The sequence below is a fragment of the Aythya fuligula genome, chromosome 3 (genome assembly GCF_009819795.1).
Source record: "Aythya fuligula isolate bAytFul2 chromosome 3, bAytFul2.pri, whole genome shotgun sequence".
NCBI classification, from domain to species: domain Eukaryota; kingdom Metazoa; phylum Chordata; class Aves; order Anseriformes; family Anatidae; genus Aythya; species Aythya fuligula.
The window spans coordinates 50,879,918-50,902,752 of record NC_045561.1 but is presented as its reverse complement, the minus strand read 5'-3'; the positions used below and the strand labels follow the sequence as shown (position 1 = coordinate 50,902,752).

Sequence of the window (22,835 nt, the reverse complement as noted above, 5' to 3'; positions counted from 1 at the left end):
AAGATTTTCTCCTAACTGTGTCTGCACACAAGCAACTCAGAGCCCTGAAATTGCTTTATTTCTTATTATTAAAAGTTAAAGAAGGTCAAGAGAAAATTCTCTCTTTTCCCCTTAGATTCTTTTGTGTATAATGAGCAACTGAAGGCGGCCAGGGGCTGAGGCACTAGTGAAGAAGGAAGAATGCTACAAGAGCAGAAACAACACACTGTTCCTTTCAAGTTCACCCCCTCCTGGCCCACAGCCTGACTGCCTTGGCCAGCCGCCAGGGTATTGGGACAAAGGCTTCCTCCTCTGGCCAAAACCGAGGAAAAGGGCCCGTTGTTTAACACAGGCAGACTTGTTTCAGCAAGAGCAAAAACTAAAAATAAGGGGAATTATATTAACTGAAAGTCCTGAGAGAGAAGAGAAATCCTAGTGTGGCTAATGCAATTCTCGCTCCATGCCTTTCCCATAGAGGGAACGTCTTGACTGTCTACCTCTCAGGCTAGAAGGGAAAGTGAAATGTCTCAACAGGGTTAAAGCCATAAGGCTGCTGAAACAAGAATGCATCTTTCTTCTTTCCAGGAAGCCCCAGGTGTCCCACTACGCCCCTCTATGCCTGCCCTAGTACGCTTATGTGAAGGACAAGCGTCCTCACTCATAAAAAGATAGCAGAAATTTCCTTGCTCCTAGCAGACCTTAAAGATTCTCCCAGATAAGGAAGGCAGGCATTTAGCTATCTAGGGAATTCACAATGACTGAAGCTCCTACTGGATTTCACAAAGCTGTTAAAACATAGTGAAGGTGGATTCACACCTGGGCTTGTTGCCATCTCATGGTCTGTGATGGAGAACATGGGACACTCAGGGTTCCCCACAGGCTGAGAGGTCTCCCTCCTCCCCAAAACCCCTGAGGGAGATGCTGTTGCAGAGGTTACGCAGAGATGTGGTGGCTATCCATGCCACCCTCAGCACCTCCTCTTCCAGAGCCCAGTCGCATCCAAGGGCAGAAGACTTGAAAAGGGCAGAAAAAGCTCTAGGTCTGAAGCAAGCCACTTGACTTTGAGCACTGAAGTGCTTGAGTGATGTCAGCTACTTCAGAGGTTGTATTACAGGATGTAATGTCTCAGTGAGCTCTTGCAGGAGACTTCCCCCAGCAATTATTCATGTGTCTGAGAGCTTTCGGAAGCAGGCCCCAACTCAAGAAGTGATTTTCATCTGCCTGGGTTAAAATAAATTAATACAGGACACTTTTCAGTGCTTAGATGCTGTTTGAGGACCATCAGGATTTAAACACGAATGTACTTGCTCTGTATTACAGGCAATAGATTTTCCTCCTGAAGTGGAGAAATGGCATTTTTGACACATACTTACAAGACCAAGGTCTTTCCTGGAGAAGGCCTCCGTGTACATCTGCACCAGCCAGTAGCAGAGACAGGCTCCGCTGCAGCACTTCTCATCTATCTTCAGATTTGTGTGATCCGTTCCAGCACACCTTGACTGTTTTTGTGTGTCAGCATGAGAGCAACCCATTGAGGAAACAGAGTTTGCTCAATGATCCCTTTTAATTCAACTCGCATTTCGCATTACTGTGCTGACAGGGGAAGAGATACATGGTCACATCGTCCTGCCATCCATCACCTTGTTTACAGGAAGTATATTCTCAGTAGCCTCAACTCGATTGCAGGATAAAGGAATTAGCTGAGTATTATGAAAACATGAATCAGAATGGGAGATTTAGATGGTATGAAAAGCCACTACTTCTGTACTTGATCCTGCAAATTGCCTTGAGTCTGTAGTATTTCAATCAGTAGTTTCGTTCCAGCATAAGAGAGACTGGCTAGTATCAAAGTTTCCAGGATGACTGCACTTTTTTTGATTTAATGACAATACTAGCCCTGACATAATGACTACCATGCTTTAAGGCTATACTGCACAAAACTTTCCTTTGTGCCTAAGAAAACAGGAGAAAAATGACCTACTGTCTTCTTCTATTTCTGTATTTCTGTATTTTTCTATTTCTATATTCTGTATGCACATGTAAACATTAACACCTCCAAATGAGTACAAAATGGGAGAGAAAACAGGAAGGATGTGACAGCAATTAACGAGAACCCTTCAAGAAAAATCAGTTTTGAGAAGGAGCTAGGCTACTGAGAAGAACCCTAGAGCTGCATCAAACCAGGCTTTTGTTGAAGAAGATTGCCATTTTCTACATTGCAATTTTCAAGACCGGTGAAACACAGGTCCCCAACATTGCTCACGAGGTATGCAATGTTAAGAGTTGAATCAAGATAAAGAGAAAACCTCGTGGTAGGTTGACCCCAGCCAGCAGCCAAGCACCAAAAGCCACTTGCTATCTCCCCCCACCATGGCCCCCACCATGGGATGAGGGAGAGAACAGGAAGAAAAAAAGGCAGAAAACTCCTGGGTTGAGATAAAAACAGTTCAATGGATGGATTAAAAAATAAAAATAAAAAAGTGATACAAAGGAAATCACTCAGCACCTCCCACAGCTAGACTAGTAGCTCACCTAGTCCCTAAGCAATAGCCAAAACCTCTCTTCTTCCTCCTCTACTGTTGTTATTGCTGAGCATGAAATTGCATGGTATGGACAATCCCTTTGACCAGTCTGGGTCAGTGGTCCTGTCTGTGTCCCCTCCCAAGCTCTTGCTCACCCCCAGCCTAGTGGCTGAGAGGGCAGAGTCAGGAAAAGAGGAGGTCTTGACCCTTACTGAGCTCTGTTCCAGAACCACAACACAACATCGGTGTGTTATCAATGCTTTTAGCCACAAATCCAAAACACAGCACTACACAGGCTGTTATGTAGAAAGTTAACTTGAACCCAGACTGCCCCAGCACACCCACTGACACAGGGACATCAGTTCTCCTCAGGGAGTCAGCATCATGGGCCATGTCCTCTCATGGACTCAAACATGCATAAAAAAATGTCGGATATAACATGCATGAGAAAGCAGGAAAATTGCATTATCATCTTCTTTTAAAAAAAAGACATAATGGTAGCACTGGGCTTGAGAAGGCAGGATGACACAGGGTGTATGAGAATTGTTCTGAGTCACAACAGCTCTCTAACAGCTTTGCAAGGCTTGGTAGACAGAGCCAGGAGAGGTTCATAGGCTGTGAGGCAGCTCTGCCACATGCAGGCAGGGTCCTGCAGGGAGCCAGCATAGTCTTGCATGGCTGTGTAAAGCCTTTCTGAGAACATAGATCTTTTTCCCAGTCCCTCAATTCCAGTCGTTCTTCTGCATGGTTCCAAGGCAGTAACTTCAGTTGGGGTTATCTCTGACTTCATATTAGCACTTCGGCACTCATGTCACCACTTGGATTTTTTGTGTTTGGCTGGTCACTCCAACACAAGTTGAAAGGTTCACTTCACCCTGCACGTTTGGCAGCGTAGATAGGGCCACTATTCTGTACTTTCTTTGGAGGTCAAATTTTCAAATTTTCAGCAACTTGGGGCCACCTGAGTACTGGCAGCCCTGTCATCTTTGATGTTTCAAAACAAAGACATCACAAATTTTCGTTCGAGAGCAAAGCCAGAATAGCGGAGCTCAGCTCCTACAGGCTCCACAGGCTCTAGCATGAAAACTGCCAGGAGAAGAGATTTTATTCCCAGTTATCACATTGATGAGGTAGTTTTGACAAGTCCCTCTATGCCAAACAAATCAGAAAGTATAAATTAGAATGTTTTAGGCAAGACATAGATAAGACGAGAGAATGTATATATATGTAGAGAAATGAAAAGTGGGCGTAGGTTTTATGCCAAGATGTTAGAAGAAACAAGAGAAGACGGGAACAAGAGTTAGTTTGATAAAGATGTCCATGTGAATGCTTATACCTTTGTGCTTAGCTGCCAACGTGCATCTGCCATTATCGTTTACCTGATATTTACGTTTCCAGAGTAAAAGCGGCTGCTGTCAGGTGTGGGCAAACCTGTCACACCTTTCTCTAGGAAACTTAAAATACACATATAACTCACACACGTAACAGGCACAGTGGATAAGATGAAGTATCTACTCAGTCACTCTGCTGAGTATTGGAATGGTGGCCTGCCATTTCTCTTCCTACCAAAGCCATGCCACATCTCTGACCATCTTGATTGCTCCTGCTGTGTACTTGCTCTAATTCTGCTAGACACATTTTGACAGAGTGCGATTAAAGCTACAAATAATTAATGAGGTCTCAAGGAAAACGCTGCGATTTGTGGTTAAAAGCACGTACAACATAAATAATTTCAACATTTTTCATACGTAAGAGGCAGAAGCAAAGACATAGATTTAACATAGATTTGAAATAGTGCTTGTCCCGAAGCACAGGCTGAGAATACTTCTTTTACTTTAAGAACAAAGGCAGTTCAGTGCAAGAGGTTTCTTCAACTTCATTGGCTAATCCTAAAACCACGAGCAGCACCTACAAGTGAATTTAATTTATCTGGTAAAGTAACATAGAAAATGTTATTAAATATGGGAGTTAATAATTCAGTGCCCACTTTCAACAGATAATCCTCAAAATATTAATATTCTTTTTTTCTTTCTTAAAAAATAAGAAAAATTCCCATCCCTAGTGGATTCTGAATCTATGAAATCCAAGTCCTATTTGTTAAGCTTATCAGAAGAATAAATGCTTGGATTTTAATGAAGTTCTGTGGAAAACATATCGGAGAGGATGACACATTCAGGGTTTCCACAGTAACAGAAACAATAAAAAAAATAAAAAAAATCAAGGGAGCCTTGTAATGGCCCATTCAAACCCAAAGAGATTGTCTCTGGGAGACTTGGAGTGAGTTTACATGGAAGGGACACCTACTGTGTTGGATGTGCACATGCCCTTACACATGCCAAGAGGGCCATAAGGCCCACACTTTGACTCAGGCTCAGTTCTCCCTTGGACACCAAGGCATGTATAATCAGGTTAAAATCAGATTTGTTCTTAGTGTTGAGTATATGGGTCCCAGAACTCTTCAAAACTCTCAAGTTTAGTGTTTAAACAAAGGCCAAGTTCTCCTATAAGCATTGGGGTTATGAAATTGCGCTTCTGAGGTCTTTTAAAAATATATTCCTCGCTGGTGTGGCCAGTGGCTATGGTCATCATTTTCTGAACAAACATGGTACCCAGGCACATCATATTCAGCTGACATTTCATCCATCTGCTTGCCACAGTGGCTGAAAGTATTTCTGGCATATGCCTAGAGCATTTAATTTTGTTAAGTACATTTACTGAAGAAACTAAAATCCCTAAACTGAGCAAATACAGAGTCCCCATAAACATAACTACATTTTTTTTTTTTTCATTTGCTCAGAGTAATAGTGGGAAATGAAAAACCACGAGGCTGAAGGAAGTGAAAGGACTATTTACGTAGCATGGGAAAAATTAAACTGAGTTTCAATGCTTTAAAGTGTCCACCATCTGTTTATCAAAATATGTTTGTTGTGCTTCTTTTGTCTTCAATTATCCAGCCTGTCTGCTCTGATTTATGGACACTGCACTAGATTCTTCCTTTGATTTTAATGGCAATCTGTGTAAGTTCTGCCTCCACTTTGAAATCAAAATGTTGGGTTGGCACTGCCAATTGCCAAAAAAATATACCAATGTATCGTGTGCTGTTTCTTCACAAAATTGCTCACACATATGTATACAGTATAAAAAGATGCATGGGGCTTGGAGTTTTTCCTTTTCTGTGCATGAGATGTGAAATGTCTATGCTCTACATTTTTATTTATGTTAAAATAAAACCTGTTGAACAAGTGGGATGTACACCAAGATGTGGTCTGGAAGGGTAACAGAAACAGACTGTAAATTAAATAGCTGAATTAAACAAGAATTCAAACCATTGATTTCTACAAGCAGCTTGCAAAAACATGCACCAAGGAAAATAATTGTCAGCGATTCAAAGCAGAACCTTTGGCTAAATAGTGAGTCTGCACTTAAAATAGGCTATATAATGTATTCTGCAACTGCAGAAAGTACTGGAGCTAGCAGGGGACCACATGCTATATTCTACCAGCAGCAGAAGGCAGTGCCAAGTAAATACTGAAATTCAATACACAAAAAAATATGCTTTGCAACTTCACTGTTGTTCTGGTGTTAGAAGTTCTAGATGAACTGGGCTGACATTTTGGTAAGCTGTTTGCAAAAGTTTGACAGGTTTTCTGCTATCATCCAGCAGCAGTGGCATAGCTGCACCAAACAGGCAAAGCTGCAATTTGTACCTGTTATTTTCAGCTAATAAGAGACAGGAATGATTGACTATGAAAAGGGTTTGCAGTCCCATAGGAGCTATTCTTGGTATATCAGGATGAGTATACTTGTATATCTGGATGGTATTCAGGATAATGCCTTTCTGTCAAGCTCTTGGACACCAACAGCACTCATCTTACCCTTTTCACCATGCAGACTGAAAAGAATCATTTGCCATTGGCAAATAAAACAAAATAATCTGAACAAGAGAAATCTGTCCATAAAGAAAAGCAGCTGGTTTAGCATAGAGAATCATGGGCTAAACTGAGTACCCCAAAATAGGAAAGACCACGACCTCTTCAAAGCGCTCTTTGGCATTCAGGATTCCCAGCTTATACCCTATCTCTACTGGTATTTAACTGGCACCACAGGCACCCAGAACTTACCACTACATCTGACTGGGCTAAATTCAGAAGGGGAATGCTTAAGATAAGAATTTGGAGAGAAAAACAAACAAATGAACAAAAACAAACAAACAACACCTGAAGGATCCACAAATCTTGAAACAATAACCCTAACAAAGACATAGAAATCACTATTACCTGACACCTTTATGGTGAAACTGGACAAACAATAGTCACTATGAACTAGGATTCAGTGCAGAAAAAATGATCGAGGTCTTTTCAAGCAGTGAAACATGAGCTATGGACAGGGCAAGACCAGAGACACACCTCACACGTGGTTGCATACAAAAAAAGCCATGGAGAGAACATAGAGCAGGCAGCTGGCAAAATTACTCCACTGCCAAACATCCAAGCAAGTTTGTTTGATCATTGCTTTCTGCCCCAGTTGATCCTGCCACACTTTACCCTCTTCAAGATCTCTTCAGTTTTACTATACAAACTCCTTCCTCAGATTTCCTGCCTTCTGCAGTTCATTCTCTAAGCATTCTTCTAGCAGCTGCTTTTGTCTCCACATAGGGGTTCCCAAGATTTTACTGCAGTAGATCTTTCTTTTCATCAATCTCTTTTGCTCTTGGCAAAGAAGTCCTGATCTTCTACTGCATTTCTTTGCCATACAGGGAATCAGGCCATATACTTTGCTCCTGAAAACACCACAGCAAAAAAATATTACAAAAGATGCTAAGAAAACCAACCCAACCCAACCAACCAACCAAAAAAAAACCAAACACCCAGACATTTCCCCCCACCTCCCCAAAACAGCTCAAATAGCAGTCACATGCACATATTCATCTATTGGATAGGCAAGGAGAACACTAGTAAGGCATAGCATAAACTCTGTTTTTATAAGCATACCTCTTCCTTGCCCCTACAAACAATACTAAATGCAGGCTCCTTGACAGCATCCATCTGCACCCAACTTTATACAAATGTACAGCACAAGAGAGAAATATTCCTGCTTTAGGACTTCTGGCAGCCACTGAGGATATCAAACAACCTCCTGAAGAGATAAGTAGCTGTTCGTTTCTGTTCACTGACCACGTAGACTTCAGTTTCTCTTCATAAAGTACCTCACACTAAATAAAGTCAATACGCAGTGAAGTGAACCAGGTTTGGTAAGGGTCTGAAGACCCTCCAAAGATCAGTCATGGCTACTGTGAAAGTGGCACAGCACGTACAGTGACAGTGGGGAGTGGAAGATAACTTGAAAAATAAAAATAAGAAAACAAAGCCCTTCAAATTTTTTTCATTTCATATTTTCACTGAAATAATATTTATTGGTATTAAGGTTAAAACAGTTTTTGGTGAACATTTTCATTCAACATTTTGCATTAATTTGTTTTGGCTATGTTCTCGCTATTGTCATGTCCAATTTCCACTAGCTTTTAGGAGATTTATACTACATAGCAGCCATACATTAATTCCCCACTCTCAATCCACATGGCAGAAAAAGTGCATGCTTCTGCCCAAGCAGTAAACCTTGACACTCCCTAATGCCCTGAAAGCAATGGGAGCACAGTCCTGCAAAGCACAAGGACTTGTGTGTGCCCACACAAATCCTACAACAGCTACCAATTTAGTAAGGCATCATGCCCTTTATTCAAGTGACAGCCGTAACCTTATTTCCAATATACCTCAAGAGTTTCTGACATCAGCTGAAACTACTATTATGTATTTATTTTTTTTTAATTAATCCAATTTCAGAGACATTTTCCTAATGTTGTACTTGTGTTCCCAATAACCTATCACTTCTTCCTGGCTAGAAACAAAGAAAAATCCTCCCTACCCTCCTTTTTCCTAGGTGCAACAGTGCTTGTTATCCCTCTCCTCTTCTCCCTTTATTTCCAAGAGAAGCAAGAAGTCAAATAATGTAGCTGACTGTAAGTGAAGCAAAACAGTCAAACAGCGGGAGCAAAGAGATTGGGACAAGCATACAGACTTTGCTCTAAGCCCTGAATTTTCATGCTCTGTAACACCAAAGGTGCAATACTTGTTATGATTTACAGGTAGGTACACACATACATGTACTTAGAGCATGATGTATCACACAATCACACAACAGATTCATGTACCTTCCAAAACACAACTGGGAGAAAAACTATGGAAAGGAACAGACCACTACCATTACCTATTCAACACTTTCACTACACAAAAAGTATGGACTCATACCACAAAAGATGTGGGATCGGGATACATCATTTTTCCATTGACCTAGCATAGCACAGGAAATAAGGTTCCTTTTTATGTCCGATACAGAGAGCTGAGTAATCCAATAGTTACAGGGAAGCCAGAACAGAGGAATCACGGAAAGCCATGGGGAAAGTAAATTGATTGTGAAGAGAGAATATTTCAGGGCCTGAGAACAGAGTGGGAGCACTGTGTCACAGACAACGGATGCTGCTGCAGGCTTTCAACAAGCAGCAAAGCAGGGAGGGATGGATAAATGCTCGAGTTTACTTGTTCTAACTGAGCAACTGCAGGAAGATGCCTATTTAAGGCACTGCCCCCTGGATAGCTCTTCTATTTCTCCTGAGTCTCCAATTATTATTTTTTTTTCTCTTCAATACCCTCATTTCCCCTGAGTATGCACTCATCAGCAACTTGCATTCCTCAGAAATCCTCCCACTAGCTGTCTGGAAAGACATTCATGCTAGAGGGCATAACACTCTTCTGACACGAAGATGCCTTTAAAACCACAAGTCATCTTCAGAAACCGAACTGCATGGAGGTGCACGAAGAATTCCTCCGAGACCTACTTTGGAGGCAAGTGAATTCAGCCAACTCACAAACATCAGCAGTAATTTCATTCAAGTAAGCATGTTTGGTATTCTGAAAGCCTTCCCCCAAACCACACACCTCTTTGCACGTGCACTTCTTTTAAAAGTATTTTCTTCTTGGCCTGTTTTTATGCTTACTTTTTGCCCTCAGCTTGTATGATAAAAATGTTTTCTGGGTGAGCCCTGGAGAACCGAGCAGACCAAACACTAATGCTCATATGGAATTTATTTAGAGGGGGGAAAAATCCCTTAAGTTGAGTACTTATGTTATTTTGAACTGGTTTTATATTTTATATGTACATAGTGGAGCTGGAATTTCAGGGCTGGCTTTTGTTTGCATTCATCATGAAACATTTGTTATATGAGCTGCTGCTACTGCTACCAAAACAGCTGCTGCTCACTGCTAGAAAACCAGAGCCCATCTCAACAGTTTCTTTCTTTCACTGGTAAATCTAGCTGGCAAAAGAGGCCCAGTGTTCCTACAGAAAAACTGCCTTTGTTTGGCTTCACTGTCATCCTCACCATCTTCTGCCTACCCTGAACATGGACTTGAAAGAGAACAGATAAATCAGAGCAAGAGCAGGTATGTACTGATGCTCCTGACATATCTGCAATTAAAGGCAGATCAGGACTACAGCTGCATGAGCTCTCTGGTCTGCAGCTAGGACAGCACCTCAGATATGAATGCCTTCCCTTCAGCTGCTCCTAGGATTTAGCCAGGATTCAGCCTTTCTGTCCTATGTCATCATTTTCTGCTATCCAGAAAAACTGAGCCATGGCTTGATCTACCTTCCAATAAAAACTTCATTGCCATAGAAATGCTGCTGTCCAGTGACTCAGGCGATCTGTAGGAGACTGCTTCTCTATGCAGAAAAAAACAAAACCCCCACCTACCTGACAATCTGTACACTTTCCTAATGACTTGGCCACAAACCAGGACCCAGCAGATGAGTGGACTGTAGTCCTGAGTGCTGAGGACAGACCTCCTGAACTACACATAAGCTGAATTTTAGTATGTTGCTTTCTTTGTTACAAGCACCACAACACTTAAGTGTTGTTCTCGCTGCTTCCTGGTGATTTCAAGTTGGCAGTGAGCACTCTAACCCCATTCTCATCTTTTTAAGAGAAAATTTATCCCAGACTTAAGCACAGTCCCTGCAGGACTCCACTGCTTCTTTAAAGTAAGGGGAGACTACCAGATAATTAATGCCTACCACTTTAGCCAATTCTATCTTTCAGGAGAACATTTTTTTTTTTTATTTTCTCATAGCTGGGTAACTTACTTTCCTTAAGAGCTTTTGGACAGATCCTGATGAAAATCAAATGTGTGCCATCTTATATCCATGTGCTTGCTGACTCCTTCAAGGAACTAGCTGATTTTTGAGGCCCTACAAAAGCCACATTTAATTTTCTCAACTGTCTACTAATCCCATTCTTTCTTATAATTCCCAGACATACCTAAATGGGATTCTGTCATCTGCAGATGTCTAGATCACCATTTCAGCCCTTAAAAACTTGGAATCATGTTAACTACCTTCTGTTCTTCCAGTGTAGCTGTGGATTGATAGGACACACAGCAGAGCTGGCAATTACAGTTTCAGAAACATCCTTTGTGAGTAGTGGCTATGACAGCAGCATCTTGACACTGCCAAGGAGGAAAGAAAACTGAGGAGAAAATTTGTTGCTCTAGCAACAAATCTGTTACCTGTATCATAGATGGCATGTGTGAATAACTGAAAAGTTATTCGGAGTTAGTCCAAAAAGATATGTACAACTCATAATACGGCATTTTTAAAGCGCTGTAACCATTGTGCAAATGTTGGGGATAGAAAAAGCAGCCCAACTGGAAATAACACGCTAATTAAGGAATACAATAGGATTGCAATGCAGAAGAAAGGGTTGAGAGAGGGAAGATGAGCCAGAGAGAAGTGGAGGGGAACATGCTCGTTGCTACTACATTTGTAAATGTGTGATTCAACTCCAAGAACAACGTAAAAGAAGAAAAAAGGAATCTTCCTAGCCATATTTAGTAAAAACCTCTTCTCTTGCTACAGCTTCTGGGAAAGCAAGCTTTCAAGAGGGACAGGTCAAAAAGGCTGGAAAATTCCAACTGGGAAAGGAAGTGGGGAGCATAAACTCCAAGGAAGACTTGCTCTTGGAAGAGCAAGGGGTCAGCTCAGCAGCATTGCAACAGCCTCCTACCCCAGGGCAGGTAAAGGGGACCTTCAGCAGAGGGGCTCTGAAGAAGAAGCAGAGGAATGGTGTGAAGCTCTGCTTGAGTGAGCACATTATCCCCTCAGGAGTGATGGTGGCAGACATACCAAAAGGATTCCCGTGTAGCAGCTGAGAGCTACACTGCTAATACATTTCCTTGTTTTTAATTCTTTTAACTTTGTAACCAAGGGCCAACCCTTACACTTTGCTGAAATTTATTCACTAATTCTTACATTTTTTTTTCTTTTTTGGTAAGAGTAATCATAGTAATCTTAAAGTGACTTAGAGGTCTTTGGATGACCAGATGATTCCCACTCTGGAAGTAACTTACCTATTTACAGGTACACTCTTGGGATGCTTCAGTCTCAAGAGAAGAACCACTATCATCCAGGGACTCAGAGACCCCAGACTGTGTTTGGCATTTGTAAGTGAGGAAGGGGTAACAACTCACAGTTTGAGGATCACCTGGCACTTTCCCCTTAATATTACCGATTTTTAATAAAACCCCTTTCTACTGACCCTTCAGTCTCTGATACCTCCTCATACCCGTCATTACTAAGAATAGGTCCAACATGGAGCCTTCATGTTTTACCTGTAGGCAAGGTAAGTACAGTGACATTTTCTATGATGGCTTTCTTCTGCTTGAGAGTGCCTGCCTGCCTGCCACCTCTCCCAGCTACCCACCGTCTCCCTCCTTCCAGCTCTCTGGCAGACCAGTCAGTTGAGGTTGAAAATAACTTTTGGTATTAACTTTAATGCTTTTATCAAGCTGCATGCAAGAAAATGCCTTGCTATAATTTCATATTTAACTTGTTAGAATTTATGGTCTTTCATCTTTTCCTTATTTTTGTTACTACAACATTTTAATTGTTATAGCAACTAATTTTTATCACTGTAAAAAATTGATTTTCAATTGCTACAATTATGTGAAAACCCAAGTAATTCCTTAAGGATGGCTACTCATCTTGACTGTACAAAAATTACAGGTAAAATCTCTTTAATTATACTTCTTTTCTGTAGTTACCTTACCCTTAATATTTTTCAAAACATTTCAGAGCCATCAAAGATACTTTCTGATGGTACTCACATTGCTCTTGCAATGTGTCTCCAGGATAAGAATCATCAGTTGAACATGTAACCTATTCTGTTGCTGCTGTAATAGGCACAACTTATGATTAGTTTGAGGTTAAAATACAACCACTTCTTTGAACACGGAAAACATGATTATGTTTCTTAAAGCAAAGTGAATAGTCAGCTCCAATCTGCTCCATACTGTTGCTGTTACGTCAGATATGCTGTATCTTCAGTTAAAGACATTTCTACCCAAATGCTAACCCTGAAAATGTAATGTGGCACAGAGTCATGATCAAACCAAATGTTGAATTGTTATGGACCTATTAGTAACAGAAGTTCCTCATATTCCAGCCTCAGCCACTTTGTGCAATTCAGTTGTTTCCATGCAGGTGAAACGAAGACCTGTGTAAATGTACTGGAACTGTAGCTGAGACCAGAAGCATGCCTATTAATTGGAATTTAGCAGCCATCCACCTTGTCCACTATGCCTTACGCTGCCTAAAGAGAGGTCAAAGTTGCTGAAGAAGCAATTTGCATAGTGTTACTGCTATAATTTTTATTCAAATGCTGTTTTAAAAGCATACACAGTAACAGAGGTTTAGCTGGAACGTTAGTGATTAAAATAGCATTATGATTTTATTTGGTAAGTTATTCAAGGAGGAATGAACTGTCAATGCAAGCTTGAATTGTCTGCCATTAAAAAGATTGTGGCATCCTGTCATCAGTGACCCTGGATTATTTATGAGATATTAACGCTGTACCTGAATGCAGCTTTCCCTGTGTGCCAGAGCTTTAACAATGCTGCTTCCCCAAGTTTTTTTTTTTTTTTTATACTAGGAACAGGAAACATTGAAAAGATGCATCAGAGAAGCAACCTTGGATGAATAGCAGGAGCACTGTTACAAATCCATAACATCTTTAGTGACTGATACACTTATTAGATAAACATTATAGTTTCTTGAAAGATACCAGCATCAACGCTTCAAAATGATCTCCTGACACAAGAGAATACACATGAATTCTAGACATGTGGGATGCAAGGGTTTGGCTGACTCGCCCCTTGGGGTTTAGACCACAAATACATTTTGTTTTTACTCCAAGAAAGTATGAAATTACATCTGTGTGGGTTTAGTCCAAAACTGGACAGCCCATCAATAGATCTGATGAAAGGAAATTGAAAGAATGCATGCATCATGAAGATGGGGGATGAAATGCAGAATCTGAAGACTAAAGTCTTTTGGAATTGCACTAGAAGATGAAGATGAAGCTGCAGGTAGTCTCGGCCTTCATAAACCTACAGATACAAATGCACTACGCAGAAAGTTTAGAGAGGGAAAACTCTGTTCATGGTGGAGAGGTACAGACAAGAGCATGCAAAACAATAAAATGGCTTCAGGCAGACTTCGCCAACTGATGACCAGAAAAAGGTGGCAGAGAGGAATAAGAAAAAGGTAGGTGACTGCAGAGCACAGCCTGCAGTTCTGAAAACCAGCCAGAGATGTATGGGCTTGGTCTCTGCAAAGGTTCACAAAGAACCACCTATATAAGCAGGTGAAACCAGCACCCAACGAGAGCTGTGCATCAAGGGAACACCACGCCAACCAGAGAGAACAATTATGGCAAGCATGCCAAGAAACTGGATTCAGTCTCTAACAGAAATCCTTTTCTACGAGAACTGAGCTTAGTGCCCAAGCCAGCAATATTAATCCAGCTAGCATGTATTATACCACAGAGAAATGAAAGACTGAGTAATTCTATGTCATACTTAGCCTATCTCTGCAATACCTTGTAAATTGTCACAGCTAATGAGCTCACGTGTTTAGAAGCTTTAGTAGAAGAGGAACATTTGACCTAGGTTTTTTCAAAGGATGACCCAAGGAAACAGGGACTTCACCTTCCATTACATCTTCACTTCAGGGCAATACACAGGGCAAATTCAGAACCACAGCAATAATTTTGGCAGATGGACCCATAAATTGCTCTTTTCTACACCCTAAGCTCAAGGAGCAGATTTACCCTGGATGAGAGCCGTAACCATGTCAAGCTCTTAGCTATCTCACTTTTCAGCTCAAAAGGCACCATTCATTTTGGACCATTTATAAACAAATGTTCTGCTGCATAACCATGCACATATGGACTAACTCCAACCTAAAAAGCACATGTTAGCAGGGAACAGTAAGTACAGCAGGCTTGATCCTGGATGCATACAAGCTCCCTGTAGGCTTGGAAAGCCTTTCCAAACTCTCTTGCCACAACTTCAGTGTTGCTGGTATTTTAACAATGATATTTAAACTATCTTGGATAAATCTTTTGGTCACACAGTTATGTCTCCCATGTATCACACACATACTCTGGGCTGGCTTCACCTTCCAGAGCAGAATAAAAACCTGCAGCTGTTATGAGATGCCAATTGTTTCTGCAGAACGCGCCACAGAGAGTTTAGTTTCTGAGATGAATCTTCAAAAGATCTAGAGGCTCTCCTGAAAAATAGTCATGAGAAAGTCTAGAAGTACTCAAATGCTTCCAAGAGTTCCTATTCTTAAAACAGCTTGGTTTATTCACAGTGGGATTTGAATCCTCTGAAAGTCAGAAAACAACATATTTTCCTTTTATGGAATTGGAAAAAGGAAGAATATTTCCACTGATTGTGCTTATCACTGATTGGTGCATCCACTAAATTCAAGGCACCCCAGATCAGGCAGTCTGATTTTGTCCCTGCTCTCTAAACCTTATTTTCATGGCTAAAGAGCTAAATAATATATCTACAGCTTTTTACACTGTCCTCAGCTTTATAGAACAAACCAAAGAGCAGATTTTTTGTGAACTGTCCTAGATGCTACCGACAAAAAGGGGAACAAATATCCCCCTGGGACATGTGCTGTGGCTTCCCCTCCCCATCTTTCTTGCACACAAAGAACAGGGAATTTGTTTTACAATACAATAAACAACAACATAATTAAACACTTTTCCTAGAGCATAAACTGCCTGTTTTAGTGTACAGATTATTTTAAAGCATTCTTCTAGATAATTTTGAAAGTTCAGACATCAGAGGGAGAAGAAATGAATGCCTTGTCCACATTCCTGCTTCTATTTTCTTTTTCAGAACAGGATGTTGGGTGATAAAGAAGAAAACGCCACCCAGGCAGAATGTAACTTCGCATGTGCTGTTACCATTGGCACAGTGTTCAACTTCCCTGAAAGTCCGGAAAAAGCAGGGAGATTACACCACCTTCTGGACAAAACTTTTTAAGTCACACAGACAATCATTTTGCTCCACATAATGGATGGAAACATGCCATCAAAGCGTTATACAGCTAGCTACTTCCCATGTCCAACTTCATGTACTACCTCCATGCACAGCTTATGATTTTCCTTTTCTGTAGAAAATTTTCATATGTAGTGATTCCTTTTCAGAGTATTATTTAGGGAAAGCACAAAGCTGGTTTAGAGTGTGAGGCAAAAGAATATACAGCATATTTGGAGTCTCCAAAGTTTTTAAGTATTTGAATGTCTGCAAAGTTTTCCCATATTCTGTTTTAAGAAAGTAAGAGATGCAAAGAAGTGATGCAAAAAATCTGAGAATCTAGATTTAATCTCATCCAAGCTGGTTTTCTTCTCACATCAAGAGTAAAGATGCTTGTAGGAGAGAGAGAGATGTATTTGTGCACAAGAGATGGGCCAGTGTATCCTCTTTCCACCTATCAGTGCTAGCTCTGCCCTCTCCAGAAAGGATGGTTCTTGAGAAGTAGGTAGAATATTAGAAGGTACAGATCACCTGACCTTTTTTTTTCTTATTATTAATTTTCATTTTGTATTGAACAAAGGCAGAGCACAAGACAATCACTGTTTAACACTGCACAAAAATCACCACCTCCTTCCATCAAACTTCTTTCCACTTTTCTTATTCAGAATTTTTGCTCTTAGAGGTCACATCTGCAAAGGCTTTCCTCTCAGTTCTTGGATGGAAAACACAGTGGGATCCTTCCTGCCCTCCCTTTGATTTCTCCATATCACAGCAACTTTTCTAGCAATAACAATCAGTTCATTTGAACTGATTTTCTGAACATTTCCAAATGCAGAGCATCCATGTCCTGGGTGCTGGAGCACTCTAAGAACAGGATGCCAGAAAGGCTGCCTGGAGAACTTAGTACTAAAGGTATCAGAAATGTCTTTCTTTTCTGGGGGAGCACTACTAAAGAAGTGATGTCATGAACGGGGGATAAAGAAAGAAAAGCCTCTCTCAGCCTTCTTCACTTGCAAAGAGTTTTATTTCGACAGAGTGGAAAAAATGCTCTTTTCCACTTCTAGCACAAGAACCATCTGAAGGCACGTCACACCTTCAGTGAAGTTTATCTCATCTTTTTCCTAACTCTACCAAAGGGTTTATATCTGTGTTACAGGACCTCAGCCTTGCAATAACAACAAATGGCAGCAGTGCACTCCTTACTGAGTTTAAAAAGAATGAGAAGTTCATAAACAAAAACAAAACTCTATCATCAGCATTCATGAATACAAAACGATTAAAAAAATCAGCATTTTTATATTACCTAGGACAGTATTACTACGTTTAAAACCATTCTCTGCAAATGTAATTGTCTCTAAGAATTACATTTTCAAAAAAAATCATTTTACATTTTACCTGAACAATATATTTTGTTCCAGCTGACAGTATCAGTAATTTCATTACAGTCAATAAAAGTAACTGTCTGAAAAGTCTAAGTTGGTCTTTTTGCTTTCAAGTAAGATCTGTATGTCCTTCATAGCAAAGTGTAATGTTCAAGAAACAAAGTTATGGTACGGGGAAGAAGTGTTTTTATAGGGCTTCTAGTGCCAAAGAAAATTTCTGAAAGGTGAGAGAATAAGGCTTATTTCTGAGGTGATTAAAAAACCCTTTTTATTGCCTATTCTTTTACATTAGATGCTGTTAACTTTTACCCCATGTCAGAGAAGTTGAAAAGGCCAAAAAAATGCTCTGCTGTGCTTTGTGTGCATTTTCTGCCCCTTTAAAACACCAAAGATACAAAACCCACCCGTGCCCATTTAAAAATAAACCGTGTAAGCATTCTCCACTTTCTGGCTACCAGCCAGACCATGGAAAAGAGCTACAACCAGCAAAAATGAACAGGACTGACCAATTATTTTTCCTTCAGTTGTGCTCCTGAGAGTGAGGAGAGATTTTGCATGTGAAGTTATTCTGTAACTATTTTGGGCCTTTCACATTGCAAAGGAATACTTTCAAATTCTGCAGTAAAACTTATCCAAGGCTCTGCAATTGGACCCTATCTGCTCCAATGATGGGGAAAAAATGAAGGAACAACAGAACAGCAAGCAGCTTCTACTGCTTAGCACAGAACAGAAATCCAGTAAAAAAAGTAATACTTTTTTTTTTCTTTTTTTTTTTTTTCTTTTTTCTTTTTTAATTCTATCCATGTATATTTTGCACTATCCTCTCCCTACTTTTGATCTCTTGTCAAAAGCAGTTGTGGCCATCAAGGTGGGAAGTGTGCTCTGGTGATCCTGCTTGGCAGGGGCTTGGACTAGCTGACCTTCAGAGGGGCTCCTTCCAACCTTGGCCATTCTGTGATTCTGTTTCTTACTTTTGGACAAGACAGGCACTTAAAAAAGAGGAGTACCTTTGCAATGCTTGATTTGATACCGATATTAACACGATACTTAACTTCACGGAGAGAGTAGAAAAGGGAAAAAACAAAACAAAACAAATGAAACAGCTGCAAAAAATGCTACAGGATTAATAGTTCCAAAGAGCTGTCACATTTTGTTGCACATTGTTATAAAATACACAAGTCAAAATATTTGGCATATGGATTAGCTCAAGGAACCATTGTTATTAATGCAGTGAGGACAATTATTCTTCTAACATTCTCTGACATTGAAATTTCTTTAAAAGTTACCTTCCATCAGTCTCCTCCTGTCAGCTTATATAAGACATGATGAAATAAATCTTGTGTCACCAACAAATGCCCTTAAGTCACATTACATTGCACAGTTATATCTGTCACTATATAGATAGACAGCCGCACTTCAGTTTATGTTCTCTCTGATGTAAATGTCCTACTATCTGATCAACAGAGCCACAATTTTATTGCTCTTCTGCTTCAGAGCAATAAGAGCAAAGTATTTTTTGATGGTAAAAAGGCTCCAGGCTTTGTTTTCTTGCTAGGAGAAGAACACTGAGCAAGAGTGTTTATTAAAAATTATTGACCTGCTGTCTCAGATGAGAAATTCTACTGCAGACAAAGAAAAGAAAAAAACACTTGAATAAGACTTGTGTAGTTAAAAAAGCAGAGATGAGGAAAAGAAAGTTTCCATATTTACTGATATGTGCTATTATCACCCTACCCTGAAGGTTCCTGATAATAACAAATTTGCTCAGATTAGAGCTGTAGCAAGCTGGTTTCCACCCAGAGCACCTGTAATGAGAAGGATGGCCCAAACTTTGAGAAGAAAGGGTTTAACCCAGAACTGCCACAGCTGTATCTTAGATGCTTTTCAAGATGCCCAAAGCAGCCTCCAGCAGATCAAGAAGTGCAGGTATGGGCATGTCCAAAGGTCACCTTGTGGAGCATGTGTTTTATGGACATGAATACAACCAGCAGTTTACTACCTACAGTGGGAGGCAGGTGCTCCTAATTTTGCTTAGTTTCCAATGTTGGTGGGAGACCAGCCACCAAGTTGTTACTTTACTTTCTAATCCATGTAATCCACTAAAGGATGGAGATTGCCTTCCTTCAACCAATTTCTGCTGCTAAGCAGCTCTATAAATTCAGTTTTTGAAATGTATCTAATCCAGAACTGCTTGTTGCAGTGAGCTCTGGTGCAGACTCGTTAGCCTGGGAATAAATCCCCCTCTTCCCCCCCCCCCCCCATACAGGTCCTTCCACTGTATTTTTCTCATCTGAATATGTTAAATTGATAAAAAGTAAGTTCTGGCAAAGCTTTACCTTTTTTATATGAAGAGAAGACAGACGGCCATTATAGTATCTCAGGTGGAACAGCAGGCTAGCACACAAAACTGTACATTTTATAGAATTATCTGCAAGCGTTAGTCACAACAAAAGGTTATGTTTGGCTTGAGGCATTTGCTGCTCTGTGGGGTACCACACAGCTGGGCAGGAGAATAGCATCTCTTCCTCCCAGCACTTCATGATGCAACAGCAGAGGGTGTTGCAGATCAGGTCTAAGGTGCACTGAAAAGAATTACATAGGATTTCTTACAAAGCACTTGGAATTTTTTTTCTTTCTGACTGATTCTGTTAAGTCTTTTGTGACTTAAAAAAAAATAATAATCACACAATACACCCTTGCATGTATGAAAAGAGTAGAGAAGGGTTAACAAAGGGAAATGGTTTCCTTTCTATTACTCCTTGTTAATCAGTGAATGGAAAGAATAAAACAAACTTTAATCCACATAGGGAATATTGAAGCAAAGAAATGACAAGACAGGTCTTATCCACGAAATCCCAGAGAAGAGGAAATCACTACCCCGAAACGTGGGTCAAACCTCCCATATATAATGGGATATACACAAAGAAGAGATTATCCAGCACTTAAAGATTCTGGGAGATTATTTATTTCACTTCTGATGATTTCAAGGGCACTCTGATGAAAAATCAAGATCCTGTGTGCTGTTTATTAGCTTCCCATATTGGAAAAGAAGTGAAAATCTATGCTGCATAGAACAGCTGAGGAAACCCTACAGATTCCCACTGAAAAATCTGCTGATTACAGAGAGTGTCCTTCTAGTGATCCCCAATCTCCTTCCAGTCTAGCATTCCTATGGAAAAACCTTGGAGAAAGAACTGGGCAAACTTTAAGAAGACTTCCTCATGCTAAAAATGTCTTGTTATTTTATTTATTTATTTATTTAATTTACAAATAAAAGAGAACTTTCCCTGTAATATCTGTATCATGGCTTAATACAAAACTTCCAGACATCTGTCCTAGAAATAGGGACTGGTAGACAGTCACCCACTGAAACCCATAATTTTTTCAAGGTGACTGATTACTGTTACAGCTGCTCTCAATCAAAAGCCAGTGATAAGCTTAGTGCACTACAAACAAAATTCAACATTTGATTAATGTGTTTTTGATATATAAATCGGTACAAAACATACTTCTCAGTGGCTGTAGGCATTTCTAATTGACATGAATGCAACCGAGTCACCAGGAAAGAAGGGAAGTTTTACCCCTCCTTAGTTCATACCATGTTAATTACCCAGTCAAACGTAAGCAGATCAGTTCTGCAAAAACAGGAACATCTATTCCTTGATTTAAGCATAGGACACAAAACCATCTTCTAAAGAAGTTAACAGAAAATAAGCATTGGGAGGGATGGACTGAACACAATGAAAGAAACCTTTCAGGTTGATGCCACAGTGCAAATTAAGAGGTTCTCATTTATCTCTGTTCTCCTTTATCTGCTGAAGGCCACCTGAGTCTTTTTTTCTGACCATGCTTTCTATTCAGCGTGCTGTGAATTTGTACTTTTATTTGTACTCATTTAATCTCTGTTTAAGTGAACAGTTATTTCAACATAATTGATTAAAATCTTAGCAACTCTCACTCAAGATTAAGGGAAAACAAATAGCCTGGTAATTAAGAATCCTTGCGGTTCAGCTCCCCAACCAATTTCTTCCAGATTTCATTAGGTAGATATTGCTGACAGCATTCTGAGAATTGGCAACATTATGTGAGAGCTCACTATGCCAGAATGAAAAGAAGAAAAAGTCACTCTAGTGATAATTGGGAAGCTTTCCAGCATGTGGCAAGATTACTGGAGCACCAAGTGCTTGCCTGGGAATGAAAACCACACAAAGATATTAAGAATAAAAGCAGAATACATACCTTTCTCCATCAATCAAATTTGCTCCCTAAAAGGAAGATAAATCTCTTCATTGACTAACTAAGACATAAATAGTCTACCTTTCAGTCGTTATTTAAATTTTGCCAAAATTTCTGTGAAAATAGCTGTATAATGGAAAAAGTTACCTGGGTTTTTGTAGATGCTAAGCACATCCTTGAAATAATGAGGTAAGAATCTTTCTAATAAAAGCAGCACATCTTCCAACTCCTCCAGAATACCCACAAGCAGAAAATTTTCATTAACGTTCAGCTTTGCTCTTTCAAGGGCCCATTCACCAGGTTCCCTGTATGAAATTAACAGACGGAGAGGAATGGAATTAAAAAAAAAAAAAAAAAAAAGGAATGACTGTTTAAATATGTATTTACTTCAGAAATTCAAGCCAAGAAGACAACTGCAGGGGGAAAAATATTCAGTGCTGAATGCTGTTCCTCCAACAGAAGATTAAAAAACAGAACAAGACAAAAAACTAGTGTGCCTTACTGAGATTTTCCACACGACATCTAGACTTGATTTAACATATCATGAAAAACATGATCACAATAAAATGAGGTTAAAAACTGTATGGAAGTACCCAGTTCCATAGATAACTTCCACAGAGATGTCTAAAAGCTCACACTTGTGAATTCACACATTTCTGCTCAGAAGCACAACCCATCTTGCTGGAGGAATTATTTTTCCAGGTGATGAATGGCTCTGAGGGGACAACTCTGGCAATAACTCTGAACAACACCAGGAGAACTGCTGCATGTAACCATTGCCTTTTGTTATCCAGTGAATGCCACAGAGGGGGCAACTGGCCTGTTTCCTGCCTTGTCCTTGGGTTAAGGACGAAGTCTGCCAAGGTCTCCAGGAGCTTCCCTTTCTCTGCCAGTACCCCATGACTGCCCTGCAGATCTGATACAGGATTCACATTTGTTTTCGCTGACAGATATTGGCTTCAAAAATCATTTGGGGGTTATTCTATCTTTTCCCTCACTGACAGAAACTATCAGGAAACTATCGCATCTCCATCATACCAACAGGCTATGTCCTAAGACAAGCACATATCAGTTCCTGCAACAGAAAATGTGTATGTGGTGTTACATGTGGCTGGACATATATCCACCACATGACCAAAAGCAGTATGCGTTTTTCTCTTGTCATGGGTCTGAAGAGACAACCATCCTGTATTTCAGTTGTGTGACATCATGAAGACAGGTGGTCTGTCCTAGCCAATTCCCATCTGGATTTAGGATCTTTCTTAATATCA

The 22,835-nt window shown here is 40.2% G+C and overlaps 1 protein-coding gene across 2 annotated transcripts in view; it reads right to left on the bottom strand.

The window, feature by feature from the left end:
* UST (uronyl 2-sulfotransferase) overlaps positions 1 to 22,835 on the bottom strand; it is a 160,626-nt gene that overhangs the window by 11,434 nt on the left and 126,357 nt on the right. For both annotated transcript variants that reach the window (XM_032184696.1, XM_032184695.1), the window contains exon 7: positions 21,712 to 21,869. In XM_032184696.1, coding sequence (XP_032040587.1) covers positions 21,712 to 21,869 — 158 coding nt within the window. The remainder of the gene's footprint in view (positions 1 to 21,711; positions 21,870 to 22,835) is intronic.